At 44.4% G+C, this 18,679-nt stretch overlaps 1 protein-coding gene across 1 annotated transcript in view; it reads left to right on the top strand.

Annotated features, from left to right (window-relative positions):
• Positions 1 to 17,002, top strand: part of ABCC2 (ATP-binding cassette, sub-family C (CFTR/MRP), member 2) — a 51,529-nt gene extending 34,527 nt beyond the window's left edge. Inside the window, exons 20-32 of the mRNA XM_012661756.1 lie at positions 822 to 951; positions 1,239 to 1,374; positions 2,181 to 2,400; positions 2,551 to 2,705; positions 5,110 to 5,265; positions 6,784 to 6,983; positions 8,765 to 8,891; positions 10,548 to 10,649; positions 11,090 to 11,233; positions 12,069 to 12,227; positions 13,262 to 13,428; positions 15,814 to 16,008; positions 16,704 to 17,002. Coding sequence (XP_012517210.1) covers positions 822 to 951; positions 1,239 to 1,374; positions 2,181 to 2,400; positions 2,551 to 2,705; positions 5,110 to 5,265; positions 6,784 to 6,983; positions 8,765 to 8,891; positions 10,548 to 10,649; positions 11,090 to 11,233; positions 12,069 to 12,227; positions 13,262 to 13,428; positions 15,814 to 16,008; positions 16,704 to 16,833 — 2,021 coding nt within the window. The 3' untranslated portion in view covers positions 16,834 to 17,002. The remainder of the gene's footprint in view (positions 1 to 821; positions 952 to 1,238; positions 1,375 to 2,180; positions 2,401 to 2,550; positions 2,706 to 5,109; positions 5,266 to 6,783; positions 6,984 to 8,764; positions 8,892 to 10,547; positions 10,650 to 11,089; positions 11,234 to 12,068; positions 12,228 to 13,261; positions 13,429 to 15,813; positions 16,009 to 16,703) is intronic.
• The last annotated feature ends 1,677 nt before the right edge of the window (positions 17,003 to 18,679 follow it).

Here is an 18,679-nt window from a genome sequence, read left to right on the forward strand (position 1 = left end):
TTTTCTTTTGAAATTTTTGGTTGGCTTATGACTTGCCCCAACTGTTGTCATGACTTCAGGCAGCTGTAATGTTACATAACTGCCGACAATTGTTTGCATAGCTCCAGGTTGGGTCAAATAGAGACAGGCCCTGTGGATGGGGGTATTCCAGGGAATTCCAGACAGTGAGATTATGGCAATTCTTTAGGAATGGGGCTTTTGGAGGAATTTCAAACCCACTCTCCCCGCTCCAATGGCTTCTCGGCTGATGGTTTTCATGGCTACAGCTGAACAAGCTCATTTTGACAATTTTTTGCCAGTATTCTCCTTACTTTTATGGAGGAGTGGATCTCTGGAGGTCCCTATTCTGCCATTCCCACTTGATGCCTCACCTCGTTTTGCATTTTATTATTTTATTTTCAAGAGATGTCTTATAAATGCTTTTAATTAATGTAAATTCGTTAAATTATTTGAACTTCATGATGAGCATTTTCAATTTACAATCACCTCTTCAGTCAATTCTGGAAATGATGACTCTTCTGTTTGTCTACCATAATCCTTGAAAGTTCTTTCATGTTCCAAAGGAACTTAGAAGTTTCTGGGAGTTTTCTTCTCCTTTTTGACCATTTTATCTTCCCATGGAATAGTAACCCATCTCTTCTTTATCCTGGTATTTCTCAATAAGAAGATGTACTCATAACTAGTATTTATGGCGTAAAATAGCCCAGCCTGTGTGTACATCCAGCGAAGCTAGCGAGATCAGAGAAGACTTCCTTCTGTTTGTTCTTGGGCTATACACGCTCTATGCAGCTATTTCCCTGACCTCTCCTGTGCCCCCCTAGTTAATGATAGCAGTGAAGGAGAAGAAGATGATGACTATGGGCTAATATCCAGTGTGGAAGAAATCCCCGAAGATGCGGCCTCCTTGACCGTGAAAAGAGAGAACAGCTTTCGTCGAACACTTAGCCGCAGGTTGGTCATCTGTTCACCTGGCAGCCCTCATCATTTCCACGTTTCCACTTGATCTTTATCTTTTTCTCCGTAGGCTTTTCCTGAGAGAGTGGACATCTTGGACACTCCCAGCTCCTCCTTTGGTTCCTTGTATGGATGGGGGAAGTGATGGGGTTGTGTCAGTTTCCCATGGCTATCTGCCCCAAAAGGTGCTTCCATGCCAGCTGAGTGATTGTGACATCTGCTTGTAAGAAGACCCTCCGCAGTATCTCCATGCTCAGGGAAGCTTCCCTGTCTCCATCTCTCAGTTCTAGGTCCAGTGGCAGGCATCCGAAGTCCCTGAGAAACTCCTTGAAAACTCGGAATGGTAATGTCCCCAAGGAGGAAGAAGAACTAGTGAAAGGACAAAAACTGATTAAGAAGGAATTCATGGAAACTGGAAAGGTGAACACCACCAAAAAAAGTAGCATTTGAGGTGATATAAGGCTTGGAATTGAAAAATTTTAAAATTAGATGAAACTTGAATCCATATCTACAGGAGCAATATGTCCTATGATCTTTGCAAATCTTCAAATTCATTATTAAAATGTTAGCAGAAGCTGTGAGCTTTCTATCAAATCATATTTCCATGAAGTATGACATGTTTCCTGTGAATATCCTCCTCCCACACTCCATGAGTGTTTGATTCCATTCCGATGTGTGGAGAACAACAAAACTGCTTTGAGATGCAATTCCAGGCACCAGGGAGCACTAATATATCAGACCCAGAGTACATGATTCAAATTAACTAAACTTAAAAACCACAAATTCTAAGGTCTGCAGTATAACCTCATCATCTGTCCCATGCTGGGTTTTTTTGTTTGTTTGTTTGTTTTAGAGACAGGGTCTCACTATGTTGCCCAGGCTGCTCTTGAACTCCTGGGCTCAAACGATCCTCTCACCTCAGTCTCCCAAGTAGCTAATTACAGGTACCCACCACTGCACCTGGCTTGCCTCACTCTTTTTTTTATATCTTCCCCTCTTAATTGCCTCTAGAAGCTCATTAATAACCTCATTAATTACCCAGCATTGTATTTCAGCATTAATCTATTATCCATCCTGGCCCACTGCAGACTACCACAGACTATCAAATTTTGCTACCTGAAACCCACATTTCCAGGGCACTCCACCCCTCCTTGTGATTGGCATTGTAGGTAATTCCTCATCAAAAGCCGTTAGGGAGTTCTAATATTGAGGTGGGGGCTTTGCAGGTGAAGTTCTCCGTCTACCTGAAGTACCTACGAGCAATGGGATGGTGTTCAATATTCTTTGTCATCTTTGGCTATGTGATGAATTCTGCATCTTTTATTGGATCCAACCTCTGGCTCAGTGCTTGGACCAGTGACTCTAAAATCTTCAACAGTACCGACTATCCAGCCTCTCAGAGAGACATGAGAATTGGAGTCTATGGAGCTCTAGGAGCAATGCAAGGTATGCCTGATGGCCATGGCAGGTATCTCACAGGATCTGTCTAGACCCTGTACTTCTCTGGGACTCAGGAAAACGTTTGCCATAATGTCCTGGGCACAAGACTTCAGGGATCTCTATGCGTGGTGCTGACAAAACTGGTTTTATTTCTAGGGATATTTGTGTTCATAGCAACTCTCTGGAATGTCCATGGTTCCACCCACGCATCAAACATCTTGCACAAGCAACTGCTAAACAATATCCTTCGAGCACCCATGAGTTTTTTTGATACGACACCCACAGGCCGGATTGTGAACAGGTTTGCTGGTGTAAGTATCTCAAGGGCTGTAAGGTGGGGTGTTCATACACTGAGGGTATTTCTATGTCTGACATGGGAGGGATTCTCATGTCCGCTTGGACAACACTGTTCAGTTCTAGTTCTTTTGTCTGGTCAACATGCAAATGTTTCTTGACTACCTCCTGTGGAGTCCCAAAGATTCTGGGGATACAGGGATGAACAGCTCTGGCCCTGCGAGTAGCTCACCATCTAGTGAAGAAGACAGCCAAGGAAATGAAGGATTATAATAGAATATGGTAAAATCAATAACAACAGTGTGTTCAGAGGTGTTCTGGGAGTACAAAGGAATGACAGAAAAGAGGTACCAGGTCAGCCTGGGTGCCTGAGGGTAGGAAATGTCAGAAAAGGTGGGACTTGAGCTAAGTCATAGGAGTAAGCCAGGCCGATGGTAAGGGGGAGGATGGGGGGCAGTAGAGCAGGGTGGGAAGGACTATTCTGCAGACGGAAGAACATAAATAAAAGCACTGTCACTGTCTGTGACAGGGAATACAAACAATAGTAGGATAACCCTTTGCTTGGTCTCTGCCTCCATTCCTGAAACTTCCATCTTTGATGCTTTAAGAATCTGTGAATTAGGTCTGGATTATAGAAGAGAGCCATCTGTGATTTTAACCAGGTTCTCAAACGTTGTTTCTATCCTGGAACCCTTGGCATTCATTCACACTTTCATTCAGAAACATTTATTGAGCACTTTCCATGAGCCAAGAACTGTACTAGGCACTGGGGCACTCAATGAATGCAAAAATCATAGATGGTTCTTTTCCATGGGCCAGACCGAAGTTTCAGGCACAGAGGCAGAGACCAGGAAATTCTGTGTGATATTCAGCTATTATCAGCACAGTGTATAGTCCTCTGCTTGTGGAGAGCACATTTAAAAAAAAAAGTTTGGGCAGCTGTGGACCCTTATTTGTTTGGCCTTGGGGCAAACACAGAAAGTGTAGCTTATAGCCCACAGCCAGGTTCCGGGCTCACAGAAACTGCTTCAAAAGTAGGCAGGTTACTGGTCCCTATTTGTCACCTTCCTCTGGGGCAGAAATGGTGGGCAAGATGTCACTGGGGACGACTTCACTGGGTTCTTGACTCTTTAGTGGAACCTAAGAGAGCACACAATTTTGGGTGGGGAAATTTCTCACAGGAATTTTGCAAAGATTGCACAGTCTTTCCCCATGTTATATATAATCTTCTGGAAAAGAGAACACAGAGGTTCTCCTGTGAGTTACCTAGGCAATAGTCATACTTTGCTGACTACTTTTGCATGAAAAAAGAAACTGCCATTAATTATATATAGTAAGTTTCATGCAAGAGTGGCCCAGACATATCAAGGGGAGTTAGATCTAAGGGGTCAATGGCTGAGTCCTTAAGAGGAGGTGGAGTGGAGGAAAGGAAGATGCAGAATCTGTGCCAGGTGAGGGTTACAAGTAACCTGTAGAGAAGTGATAACTGGTGAGGATTTCTTTTCTCTGCCAATTCTGGACATAGTTATTTTCATTCTGATGTGACTTTGGGAAAGATAGATTAGTCAGGAGTCCTTCATGATTTGGAGCTCTCTCTTGGAAGATTATTATCCCTGACCCAGTTTGGGAAACTCCAGAGATAATTTGGACTCACATATTGCTAACCCTAGAATAGGCAAAGGTGACCCAAAATATAAGCCAGACTTCCTGAGTATGCCCCAAACTATCCATCTCTTCATTTATTTTCTCATTTATTCCACATTACGTGAAGGCAATATGGCAGTAAGACCTGTCTGGCACCTCTGGAGTCCTTGGTTGGACCACTGCCCAGGCAGGGCTCACATTCATTATCACCTCCCTTCCCCTTGAAGCTCTATGCTTGGCAGAGGAAACAACTTCCTGGGTATAGGATGATGCTTCAGTCAGGGATGGGTGATAGGGTTTGTTGACTAGAGCCTTCAAACAAATGTTTCTTGAGTGCCTGTTATGTGCCAGGTTCCATCCAGGTATTCAATGGAATTTAGGACCTGTGTTAAGTTAAAATAGCTGAACTGGCTTGGTTATGGGACAAGGATTTACCTGTAAGGCTCTCTTAGCTTACAATGATTATGAATGATTTAATAAATTTGACAAACGGGAATTTCACAGAGAGGAGGGACAACCTTTTCCAAATCTATTGAAAATGGTGAAAGATGACTGCCATATCTGTTTGGAAGGATTTTAAAAAATGAAGAAATTACAGAAATGCAATTGATTATTAGAGTGAGCAGTACAGTCTATTGCAAATGAATATCATGAAATTATGAAATGCAGAAGTTACTGGGAACATGCAGAATAGAACAGCTTCCCTGCTGGAACCAGGAAGAGCTCAAGTATCTTAGGAAGACTTTGGCTCATCACCTCTCCTGCTTGTGTTCCTAGGATATTTCCACAGTGGATGACACCCTCCCTATGTCCTTTCGCAGCTGGATGTTATGCTTCCTGGGGATAATTAGCATCCTTGTCATGATCTGCTTGGCCACCCCTGTCTTCACTGTTGTCATCATTCCTCTTGGCATTATTTATGTGGCTGTTCAGGTAGGTTTGGAGATGGCTAGGTCTTCCTTCCTCTCTGCTTATAAAAGCCCAGGCTCCTTCCTGAGAATTTTCCCTTTTGTTTACTGCTAGTCACTTACTCCTCTCCGGCATCTTTGCCATGTAGTCATGTGTTGATGTACCAAGGAGCCCACCGGCCACTGTCTGAAGCTGAAGTGTCAGCATGGATTGGTGTAGCATTGACAGCAAATCTCACCTTAACCACTGCCCACCCAGAAACTTAAGTGGGACAGATTTATGTTTGGATCTAAGACTGCTTTGAGATTGGCTCTGGACAAAGTCTGGTAGCCCATGACAACCCCCACAATGGTTAGGTCCATTCTAGAAGGGTCATGACTCAGTTGACCTTGAGTCAGCATATCTACCTGGGGAGGTCTCTCAGCGGGAGAGACACTTCACTTTCTTTTCATGTCAGGGCAGTTCTAGTTTCACTGGGGTGTCTGTGGATGGTTTAGGCTCAATTCCAGTGTATTCTCTGAGGGAACATGTAGCTTGAGAGCCATGCCTCACAGAGAAACTGAACAAATGGAAGGAACCCCATGCCCATAATAAAAATCATGAGGGAGGGGAAGCTGTGGGGAAAACCCTTGTCCCACAAGTTGCTTTCGTGAGGAACTGTTCACGTAGGGGGAACAATCCCGAAGACCTCACAGTCAGGGCCTCGTGGCCTTGTCGCCTGTGGTAAAGTGGGCCCCCTGGTGTTCGTGTGGAGTTCCTCAGGTACCACGGGCTCTCCATAACAGCCTTTTGGCTGTTAATAACAAACCAACAAATAAGACGCAGGATTATTTGAGGAAACTTCTGTGCATAACATTTTGCATTCTGACTCTCAAGTGCCCAGCTTGTCTGCGGTTTCAGCAAGTCCTACAGCATCTAGTAGCACCCCTAACCTGTTCCTAAGCCCTGCCCTAGACTTCAGGGGTTCTGCCTGCCCTCTACTTCAGCCGGTTCCCATTCTCACATCCTCCAGAACCATCTTTACCTCACACGCCATTGAGGAACAGTTTTGGTCACTTAACTGACTACTTTGTTCTCCAGTTTTTACCCACCCCTCAGCATGCTGGTTCTTGCCATTTCCTGCCCACTCTACTTCACACCTCACCCCTGCAGTCCCAGCTGTCTTTACGAGATCCCTTTGGAGACCATTTCTCTAGCCAGTACGGAAGCTATCCTGTGGGAAACATGCAGATTTGGGGGGTGGATATGGGTTAGGCAGGCAAAACTCACGTGGTTTGAAAATTCGATCCTCTACGGCTGTGCTATAGTCTCCTCACTTTCGTCCTCCTCTGCTCCCCACTAATCCCAGTCTTTCCATTGTTCTCTTCCTCTGGCCTCGCTCATCATTCTTCTAGCTAGACGTGACACTGCAGGCTTTTGTCCTGTTCAGACGTAGGCTATGGCCATCAAGGTGAAGAACGCTGGGTCACAGCCAGGAAGGAGGAGGTACGGTGTATGCAGGGTGATTGCGTGACTAACTGGCTTGTTACATTTTCTGTGCAGATGTTTTATGTGGCCACTTCCCGCCAGCTGAGACGTCTGGACTCTGTCACCAAGTCCCCAATCTACTCTCACTTCAGTGAGACCGTGTCAGGTCTGCCCGTTATCCGCGCCTTTGAGCACCAGCAGCGATTTCTAAATCGCAATCAGGCAGGGATTGACACCAACCAGAAATGTGTCTTTTCCTGGATTGTGTCCAACAGGTGAGACTTCTGCATGTTTGACATTAGCCATGGAGGGCAGGCGTGGCCAGTGGTATGGAATTCACCCTGGCCACACATGCTTGTCATGCTATGAAGACAGCGTGAGCTGTGGAGTCAGAGACTGGGTCCCTGGGCCAGCTCTACCATTGACCAGGCTGGGTGACTTGCCTTGACCTCTGTTTTTTTGTTTCTACAATGGCCAGAACACCACATATCTCACAGGGCTGTGGTGGAAGTCAGATGACACTTGGGAGCATTTTGTGACCCAGGCACCATGCAAATGCAGGGTGAAATGAACACTCTATGTGCTTCCCTGGGAACGGATGTGAGATTCTCCATAGGCATGATACTCTTTTTAGGGTGGTGAAAGAAGTGGAGGCTGGGGAGAGAGGAGAGTTGGGAATTTTTAGGTAAAACCACTGATGACAGAAATGGAAGCTCACATCCTGTGAGGTGAATCCATGAATAGGGTGAGCGTTATTCTCCAGCATCACCAGACCCTGGCAAGCAGTGCTATGTCCTGGAGAAGGAAGATTTTTTCTAGGAAAGGAAAATTCTTGAGTGGTTTCCAAAGTGTCTTGAGATGTTAAGGGCAGGCTAATGATTCTCAGAGTTATTTAGAATGTAGAGAGATCAGGAATTTGACTGTAAAGATATTTTGTTTCTTAGAGACTTTCCAAGAAGGAAAATACGTATAAGTAAATCTTATTAGACCCCCATTATAAAGTGTGTACCATATTTTTTGTACACATGCTAGACTTATTGGTGCAAACTTATTTAAACACATTTTCTTTGCAAAAGTCCATTTTTATAAATTATATCTATGTACATGTACTCTTCAGTTCTCTACAAAACCCCACTATAACTCCCTGTGATCAATGTGTACCTAACTTCCCTCCACCCCTAGCTTCTTCTCTACCTTTTAAAAATACTGAAATCACACAGGGTCCATTGCACCTTCCTGTAGTGTTTACTTTTTAACTTTATATATGGATTTACTACGCATTGCTTCCCCAGCCTAATCAAAAGAAATCACTTGGAGCATTCATTAAAAATGCAGATTCTCGACCAGGCACTGTGGCTTACACCTGTAATCTCAGCACTTTGGGAGGCCGAGGTGGGAGGATCGCTTGAGGCCAGGAGTTTGAGACCAGCCTGGGCAATGTAGGAAGAGCGCATCTGTAAAAAAAAAAAAAAATACAAAAATTAGCTGAGTGTTGTGGGGCACACCTGTAGTCCCAGCTATTTGGGAGGCTGAGGCAGGAGAATTGCTTGAGCCCAGGAGTTCGAGGCTGCAGTGAGCTATGATTGCACCACTGCATTCCAGCCTGGGTGACAGAGTGAGACCCTGTCTCTAAAAAATAAATAAATAAATAAAAATGAAAACACAGATTCTTGAACCCCATCCTAGGCCCCCTGAATCAGAATCTCCTGGGGAAGGGTCCAGGAATTTTTCACATGAATTTGTAACATTGTATTTTTAACAATTGCCCTAGGTGATTTTTATGTCCTGGCAAATTTGGGAGACATTGAACCATAAAATTCCCTTAGTTTAGTAAACTCCTTTAGGGTCTTTAAAATACAGTTTATTTTCAACAAAAATCAATTTAATAGACTTTTAGGAATACATGGTATTCCTAAATCAAATTGAGGTTCTTCCTAAGAGCACAGTTCTACCAACTCAAACCCTCTAAGATGTTCTAGGAGCGCCAAGGTTGCTGGTTAAGGTGAAGAAGTGATCAGTGACACCTCTCTCCCTCTCTGCTTCTGTTGCCCCACAGGTGGCTTGCAGTTCGCCTAGAGCTGGTTGGGAACCTGATTGTCTTCTGTTCAGCCTTGCTGATGGTTATTTACAGAGATACCCTAAGTGGGGACACTGTGGGCTTTGTTCTGTCCAACGCACTCAATGTGAGTCTGAAGGTTGGGGGTTTGGCTACATTAATGTATTTATTTTTAAATTGAGTCTGGAGTATACTGTGCAGTCCGTGCTCTTGATTCCTTTTTAAATCCAGAGGGACTAGGGGAGACTGAGATTCAAACCTTTGCTCCATCTTTCATCCATGTACACACTTCCTTACTCTAAGTGGGCACCAGAAATAAAAAAAAAGAAGAAGAAAAAATAAGTGGGCACCAGTGCCATCTAGAAAAATGGACATAAATGTTGACCTTAGAGCTTAAGATGACAATTTCGTATGTTTCAATCTAATAGTTCCCTGTCTCTTTGCTCGGTTCTAGTCAAAAGAGAGAATAAGCAAGTTTCTTCTCCAGAATGTAGCACTAATCAGAAAGCCTTTTGAACAGATAACGTCTCCTGTTTGCTTTTCTTAGGTCACAGAATAATTGGAGCTAATTCTAATAAAGAACATATAGTCTGATAAGACCATAGAATGTATCTCACTGTGGCACTGCAGCATGACTAGGGGATAAATGCTGGGCATGATTATTTCCTAGCACGTAAGACAGTGACTGGCACTATAGTAACTGTTCAATAAATATTTGTTCAGTAAATGAGTTATTTGGCCATCTTTCATGGTATGTTTTTGAGCTAATTTTTTGGAGGTTTGCATCCTCCAAAGTGGGCTTTATATAGTGCTGTCTTCATTAGAAGTTAATAAGGCCCAATAAGATCCTGCCAGGGCACCTAAAAGGACTCTGTTAATCATCAGAGTCACATGGTTTCTTGTGCTACTGCCTCTTACTCCCCACCATTTCTAGGCTTTTTAACCTGGGACAGACAAGCTAAAGAATCAGGAAACTATTAGATTGAACCAAAACGAAATCACTCAAACATCAGTGATTACATCTGGTTCAACCTACATAGAGTAGTTACTCTTAGTCCCCATGATCCTGTACTGTGCAGTCTGTGGCTCCCTTTCTCTAACCACCGTTCTCTCAACAAAAACTCCCTGTGCATATGTGCAAACTCTCAAGTCTTTGCCTGAAAGAAGCTTACATCTGAGTAATCCACAGATTCCCTATCCTCTAGACTAGCCTAGACCATGACAATCCTTTACAGGTGGTTGGGTGTATCTTGTAATGGCAGGGTGGCACCTGGAGTTTATTGGCCTAGGGTCAATGTGGATGCCCCACCTTATGGTGGGGGGCGCTGATGTTGAGTGAGAGCAGAGAGGAGGCAGCTTTTTGGAAGGACTTTTCCTATCCTGTGTCGTTTCTGATGCTTTTCCCTGTTTGCAGAATGCCTTTCACAACCCCCTCCCCAAAGGGCTCTAGGCTTTCAGGCAGGAGACCTGAGTTTTGGTCCCCCTCCACCAATTGCCAGCCTCTCCAACCCCTGTTTTAGCCCCAAACCACTCCAAGCTCACATGGCCCTTCATGTGAGCACCATGCTGCCAAGCACCTAATTGCTTTTCAGCCATTCAGTGCGCGGGTCTTATTTCCTCCCCAAAAGAGGCAAAGATTGTCTTTCTTCCACTTCTTCTTACTCTCCCATAGAGCCCAGCACCATGCTGGGTAAAAAGTAGGTGCTGGTTTGCCCTTGTGGTTTGACTAATTGAGTTGGTTTCTGAGCCTGAGACGATTTTCAGTCTTCTGGTTTTCCTGCAGATCACACAAACCCTGAACTGGCTGGTGAGGATGACATCAGAAATAGAGACCAACATCGTGGCTGTCGAGCGAATAAAGGAGTACACAAAAGTGGAAAATGAGGTAGGGAGGAATTAGAGAAACCCAGGGACAAGGAAAAAAAAAAGTAACTCCTTCAAGAGTTCATCTGCATCATTTCTCAGTGTTTCACATGGGTTCATAGTGGTTCTCCTAAAGTTTTCTTTGCTCTAACTCAAAGGACCTAATTTCTTCAAACTTAGAATAGGATATGGTTTGGAGGAAGTCAGGTCTTGGAACACACCAAGTTAAATGGTGGCTTCATTCTGGAGATCTACAGAGCAACCTCCTGAGATAGGGTTTCTTTAACTGAATAAGATAAGAACCTTCCAGAAATATAAGTCCAGTTCAGTCTATTAAATGCAGATGCCATTAGGTAGCTGGGACACTACTACCCTTCTCCTGTTCTGTGACATGAGTCCTATAAGGACTGTTTGGCTGAGTTGCCACTGTATAAAGGACTTCTCATCCTGTGTCCTTGCCAGGCACCCTGGGTGATTGAGAAGAGACCTCCGCCGGATTGGCCCAACAAAGGCCACATCCAGTTTAACAACTACCAAGTGCGGTACCGGCCTGAGCTGGATCTGGTGCTGAAAGGGATCACTTGTGACATCAGGAGCATGGAGAAGGTAGGTGGAGTGAAGGAAGGCCTGAGGTCTTGTGATCAGAGAAGAGCTGGACACAGTGGAGAGCAGCTGGATCCTCAGCCTTCATCACTGGGATGGAGGAGGAGGGTCAGGGTATCTCCTCCGCCCTGGGGAGGTGTAGGGACACAGCACCACCACCAGAGGGCAGGGTATTCACCAGGGATCAAACAGACTGCAGCTGTCAGGGCTTCCTGCTCCGCTCCTCCCCGCGTCCCTGCCAGCTGACCAGGGCTCATTTCCTGAAAGGTTCACAGCATTCAGAGAGGAAGTCAGGAAGGAAATGAGGGAGCACCAGGCCCGGGGAAGGAACTGTTGAGAATAGCGATGTGGAGGATTGTCTCTGAAGAAAGAATGGCCTAGTTCTCCCAGTCTGCAAAGTCAGGCACCCTCCTATGGTGCTCTTGTTCTCTGAAGATTTGGGGTCTGATGTAGGATAGAAAAATCAGGGACCTGAGGTCCAGCTCAGGGTCTGGCTCTCAGCTGATGGCAGGCCAGATCCTTCCCTTCTCCTCATTTCTAAACAAGGATTAAAAACAAAAACAAAACACTGTAACTCCCAATAATGTTTGTAACAACAACAGCTGCTGAGAGGGTCCATGTAGTTCTCAGCAAGCAACATTTAGGAGGTAGGATGGGAAAGCCATCTTTTTCTGACATCTGGACACTTTTTTCCCCCACCAAAACCAAAATCAGTTTAATATCTTAGAAATGAAGTAGCCAATTACTGCCTCTTACCACCTGTGATTATCAATGCCCAGGCTAAATAATTTTTTCCCTAGAATTGTATGTTGAATTAATGTGCAAACTATATTCACAGATTGGCGTGGTGGGCAGGACAGGAGCTGGAAAGTCATCCCTCACAAACTGCCTGTTCAGAATCTTGGAGGCTGCAGGTGGCCAGATCATCATCGATGGAGTGGATATCGCTTCCATTGGGCTCCACGACCTTCGAGGGAAACTGACCATCATCCCCCAGGTGAACTCTAGAACTTGCTTGGGCACCTGCCGTGGGGGCCAACTTGTTCTGCAGGAAACATGCATCTTCTTGATGTCTGTTCAGTTAGCACTGCCATTTCTGCAGTCTACTTGGGATACCTGAGCTAGTTCCCTAAGACACATTGTTTCCGGAACTTAAGTTTTGAAATTTTTTGTAATATGCACTTGTGACTGCCAGTATCTGACCAGTAGGTGGCAGCAACACAACAGAAGTCAAACAGAGCAGGTGATTATTTAGCATTTCTATAGCCCATCATGGTTTGCAAGACTTTTGCAATCAGCATTAGCTGTTTTGCCGCTGAAGCTTGAAGCCATTAGGCTTTATACTCCCCATTTGATATGGTTAAAAGATAGAGGAGGGAATTTGCTTCAGGTTTCTGCCAGCATGTGGAACGCTTAGTGCATCAGCAAGAAAGACTTCCCTTCGGCTTCCTCTCTGTCCCCTACCAAATAAGGATTGCCATGGGCTCCTCTCTGCTCCCTGGCAGAACATGGCTCCTCACTGGAACCATTCCTCCGCCACTCACTGCAGCCACGTCTCTCTCAGGGGAGTTTTGGGTTGTCTGATGCTTGCTCAGTTTGATACACTCTTTTCTCCAGCCTCTTCAAAAGCATAAATAAATTCTTTTCTTGCGGTTATACTGTCCCTTCCTCTACTCTCCTCTGATCCCTTGACCTCTAAACCATGGGTTTTCATTGGGGAGTGTGAGACATTCCACTCACCTTCTTAAGAGATGCTGTGGCAATTTGGAAATCCATAAATGAATCTCAGAATGAAAAAAAAAAAACCCAAAAGACAAACCAAGGACTCCTGTTGCTCTTATGCTTAGCCCCTGGTTGGCGGCCACTCTGAGCCTTCAGAGGGCAAACCTTGCAGCCGCTCGACCACCAACCAGCTTCCTGCCTAAGGAGCCCATCTCAGGCCGGTCCTATCCACTTTCTCCCGGCCACAAGGAACTACTAGGTTCTTTTCTGACATTTACTCTAACGGTCCCCTCCTCTCTCGACTTGCAGGACCCCATCCTGTTCTCTGGAAGCCTGAGGATGAACCTAGACCCTTTCAACAGCTACTCAGATGAGGAGATTTGGAAGGCCCTGGAGCTGGCTCACCTCAAATCTTTTGTGGCCGGCCTGCAACTTGGGTTGTCCCATGAAGTGACAGAGGCTGGTGGCAATCTCAGGTAATGTTTCATAACCTACTTCCCCCACAGGCAGTGAGAAGATGTGAGGGGTACTTAGCGCGTACCCTCACGTTCCTTATGGCAAGTGATGCCTGGCATCGTGGAATTGTCACTACCCAGGTCTAATCGCTAATGGGTCAAATGAACCTGTTGTGAAGTTCTCGTGATAAAACAGAAGCGGAAGTGCTTTGACACTCTTGAGAACCTTTGTTATTAAATGTACCCCTCGTGCGACATTACACAATGTGAGCTTACAGAGCCCACTGTTATGGAGAATCACAGAAAGCAGAGGCTCTCAGCTGTGCACAATCAGGATTAAAACAGTCCCAGGGCCTGGTCCAATCCTAGAGTCTGATTTAATTGGTATGAGACTCCATTGGACATGAGGAATTTTAAAGGATGCCCACAGGGCTGTTCAGACATCCTAATTTGAGAACCACTGATCTGAAGGGCGTGCACATGAGGGGGATGTGGTGTCTGCAAAGCCCCTTGGGCACTGTTGAAACACCTTAAATCACTATGAAGACTCTCTGGGCTTTCACAGTTCTTTTTACCTCTTCAGCTTACTTTTACATGTGTTGACACTTCACTTCTGGTCTTCACTATGTGTTTACCTGTCCATTAAGGCATTTTTCCCATAACAATTTGGTTTTTCCCTCCACACACTGAAGTTCGGCCTTCAGCCAAAGGCTGCTGCTCGTGGATGGGTCTCGCTCCTGCCTGAGGTGCCTCAGTAATGGCAGGGAAGGGACCATTAGCAAATTGAAGCTCAGGAAGGAAGGGAGAGTTCAGTAGCTAATAAATGGACCAGAAGCTCTGGCTTCACCTGAGGGCTTGTTATAAATGCAGAAATCTCAGGCTCTAGACCTATTAGAATCTGTATTTTAGCGAGATTCTCAGGCGATTTTTGTGCACACTACACTTGAGAAGCACTACCTAGAGCACCATGATTCCTAACTAGGCTGCAAGCAAAAATCACCCAGGAAGCTTTAAAATTCCCAATGCCCAGACTACAGGCCAGACCGATTGAATGCGGGACCCAGGGGACACTTGCTAGCCCTGGTAGAGAACACCGCCAGCTTTGCTTTCCCTCCGCAACAAATGTAGGCACTAGCAGGGCTTCGACATCTTTAGGCCGATGTAGAAGAACGTTCCAACATTAAGTCAACAAGTATGTAGTAGCACCTATTGTGTGCCAGGCACTGGAGACACAGAGGCAAACAACATGGACTGGGGGCCTTGATACTTCTGGTTTGTAAGAACAAAAATCATCCTTCTCTTGTCCATGCTGGAGACACTTAATGGTATTAATGATGCCTTGATTTCAGACCTGAGTTTCAGACCTGGGATGGGGGATTAAAACTTAAATTTCTCTGGCGAATGATGGATAAATCAGCTCGGAGAGAGCAGCTCAAAGCCTGTTACTATAAAGTCCACCTGAACCAGGCAGAAGTTTGGTACGCGCCAAGTCGTTTTGCAATGTCTCTGATCTTACATTACAGAGAAAAATTGGAAGTTCATCTTGGGTGACTTCTCATCTCCTATAGAAATTTTCTTACAGAGAATTACAGAACCTTAGTCTAGCCACCCCCTGTTTAATATGTTCCCTAATGGCCACAGCAGGAAAGAGCAATTAGCAAATTCCTGAATATTTCCCTCACATCATTTCCCAAAGCTTCTTTATGTAAGTAAGAGGTCCAGCCTTCATTACAGGCTTTTAGCAAATTAAAGCTATTTGCATTTTACAAGCATATTTGAATGCCACATACATTGCATCTCACACCAAGACATCGTGTTCATTAGATAACTTCCCCTCTAATCAAAGCAGAAGGCCTTGAACAAATAATTAGCCTTGAGACTAGAATTACACATTAAAATAATAAATGGATTCACTAAGGCCACAAAGAAATGCCACTGGGGTGTTCTAGTGCAGTGTCACCCAATATTAATGGTGTCAGGTCAAATACTGCTGAAGTGAACTTAGTGGCTATTCATGTTGGTTTGAAATTGTAGATGTCACTGTAGCCAAATGCAAAGCATCGTTCCCGTGCCAGTGTTTCCCAAACTTTTTTAAACATGAAAATTGTCTATGGTGCTTATTAAAAATGCACATTCCTAGGCTCCTCCTCATTCTGACTGAGTAGAGTGGGGCCCAGAAATATGTACTTTTTATTAAGTACCTGGGGTGGGTCTTCCAATTGGGAAAGTTTGAAAAGCGTCGCCCACAACAACAACGAACGGCTGGTTGAAGAGGCGGAAGCCTTTTAGGGGAATTTTGGAGAGGGAGTTTTGAAAGTCTGATCTGGAACATGGAAACTGACCCCCTGCCCCCAGTTTTTCTTCGGTCCTTAGGAGGTAATGCGTGGTCTTGTGTATCGCCTGCAGCATAGGGCAGAGGCAGCTGCTGTGCCTGGGCAGGGCTCTGCTTCGGAAATCCAAGATCCTGATCCTGGACGAGGCCACAGCTGCGGTGGACCTGGGGACAGACCAGCTCATTCAGACGACCATCCAAGACTCCTTCTCCCACTGCACAGTCATCACCATCGCCCACAGGCTGCACACCATCATGGACAGCGACAAGTGAGTGGAGGGGATGCAGCTTGGTAGGCATGGCTTAGCCCTGGGGCAGCAGTGACAGCGTCAGGGGCGAGATGTCACCTTCATTTTACTGATGAAGAAGCCGAGACTTAGAGGTTTCAAGTAATTTGGCCAATTTTTACATCAAACTAATGAAAGCTAACAGGATTAAGTCAACTGTCTTGAGGGTAAAATAGGAAATTGTGTGTTGTAACTATTAACTGGGTATGGGGAGGTGGTGGCTCAAGCCACGAGTGGCAGCTGTTAACTGCAGAGCTTCCCAACTATGCTGGGCCGCAGCTGCTGCCCCTGTGGCAGGATGAGAAACTTTCCGTTCCTTCCAACTCTGGCATATCGCATCCAAAGTCAGTAATCTTAGGAAGCTGTTTGGAGAGGATAGGCCTCCTTTTTTGACGAAGGGGAAGGCTCCCATTTTAAACCAACCTATCCTTAAACAATGTGTACTTAAAAAACTTATATAAATGGACTCATACTGCATGCATTCTATTACTTGATTTTTTTGTTCAATATTACATGTGGAATTCATCCGTGTTGGTGGACATGGCTGTGGTTCATGCATTTTCACTGCTTTGTAGCCTTGTATGACTGTGGACCCACCTAGTCCTGGTTATTCTTATAAGTGCCCAGATTCGAGATGGTACTTTCTAAGATTTTTGTCTCTCTATTCCTTGTTTCAGGATAATGGTTCTAGACAACGGGAAGATTGTAGAGTATGGCAGCCCTGAGGAACTGCTGGGAAAACCTGGACCCTTTTATTTTATGGCCAAGGAAGCTGGCATTGAGAATGTGAACGACACAACACTCTAGCAGCAGGTCCCACGGGTTAGAGAAGGACTATGAGCATCATTCCTTATTTAATTTTATTTCTTGTGAAATATATAATCAAAAGTGTATATAAAATGTACACTTTAAAGAAGGCTAAGTGACCACTCACTACCCAGATTAAGAAAACGTATACCACCAGGCACCTTAGAAACCCCTTGATCATCCCACCTTGATCACACCTCCCTGCTGCCCACCCCTCCCAGAGACAACCACTATCCTGAATTTCATAATTATTCCCTTGCCTTTCGTTTCAGTTTTACCACCTTTGTATGTATCATTAAATAAAGTGTACATTTTTCACTTGTATAAATAGACTGACTCAGACTTCATGTATTCTTCTATGATTCAATTCTTTTGTTGAATATTTGAGATTCATCCATGTTGATGCAAATAGTTCATTAATTTTCACTGCTGTGTAGTCTGGCGTTGTATAAATACATTACAATTTATCCATTTTAATATTGGTGAGCATTAGGGTTATTTCCAGGCTTTTTTTTTATAATGAACAATGCTGCCATGAACATTCTGGTATACATCTCGTGGGATGTGTGTGTCAGAGCTTCCCTAGAGTATAATCTAGGGATGGAGGGTGTGCACGTTTGCATGCACAAACTAGCTAATGCCAAACTAGTAATCCCAATTTAAAACACTTTTGTCAATCTGATGAGTATGAATTGGTATCTTATTGAGGGTTTAATTTGCATTTCTCTGGTTATTATTGAGGTTGAATATCCTTTCATATGTTTCTGGGGCATTTGAATTTTTAATAGTTTTAAAAAATATTGTGTCTGGTAATTCCAACACCTGGATTCTTTGCCACTGTTATTTCTGTTGGTTTTTACCTGTGGTGTCTTATTTCCTTGTATGTCTTGTAAAGTTTTACTATAAGCTCATTCTACTCAGAATTTTATCTGTGGACATTCTTTCAGGCCTGAGTTGAGTGTGAGTTCTTCCCAGGAGGAATTGTGAAAGTTTCTGCCCATTGTCTGGGGGCATTACCCAGAACCTCTTTGGATTAAATTCTCCACTAAGGGGTTTCCAACCAAATAGTGCAACTTCAGACCATAATCCTGTACAAGAGCCAGCTTGTGACTGACATTTCTCCAGGGAGCATCCTCCTCTTGACATAGTGCCAGGTTGAAGACAGGTATGCGGTTTTTTGTTCTTGTTGACTCCTTCTGCATTCTGCATCATGGAATTTGTTGCTCATTTACCTGTACACTGCAGGTGTAGCCCTTTCAGGACACAGGTTTATCAAAGGGTCTTCTGTTTTAGTCTCCATCTTGGCAGACCTTGGCTCTATCTCTTGCCCTGACATCCTGTGTTGCCAACAAAACGAGAGTTCAGGATCTCCAGGTTTCAGAAGCCAGCCTAAGCTTTGGCCCTTCCTTACCTCCCAGAACTTTTTGTGTCATGTTATTTCAGGTTCATCATATTCCTTACTCCAATTTCAGTGATGTAATTATAAAGATTTTGATTTATCCAGCATTTCACTATTTGTTTAGTGGGGTGTTCAGAACATTAAATTTCCTAAAGGAAGGGTATATAGCGGGAGTAGCTGTATATCTGGTTTGTCCTGAACAGTTACAGATTACATCTGTTGCCCCAGCATAAGAATAGTTCCCCATTTCACTCTAAAAATTGTCTAGTTTTGATGATAAAATTGTGTGGTTCTTTTACATGTAGCCCTGTGAATTAGATTTTCAATCAGCATGGATGGGGATGAACACAGTTGTATACATATTGAAGTGTTGGCTAGCGAAGCTATTCACAGAGAATCTCCTCCCCAGTTCTGCAAAGTAGATCTGGCACATTGTGAGTATTCTAT

This window comes from Propithecus coquereli, unplaced genomic scaffold (assembly GCF_000956105.1).
Source record: "Propithecus coquereli isolate 6110/MARCELLA unplaced genomic scaffold, Pcoq_1.0 Scaffold73, whole genome shotgun sequence".
NCBI lineage: Eukaryota > Metazoa > Chordata > Mammalia > Primates > Indriidae > Propithecus > Propithecus coquereli.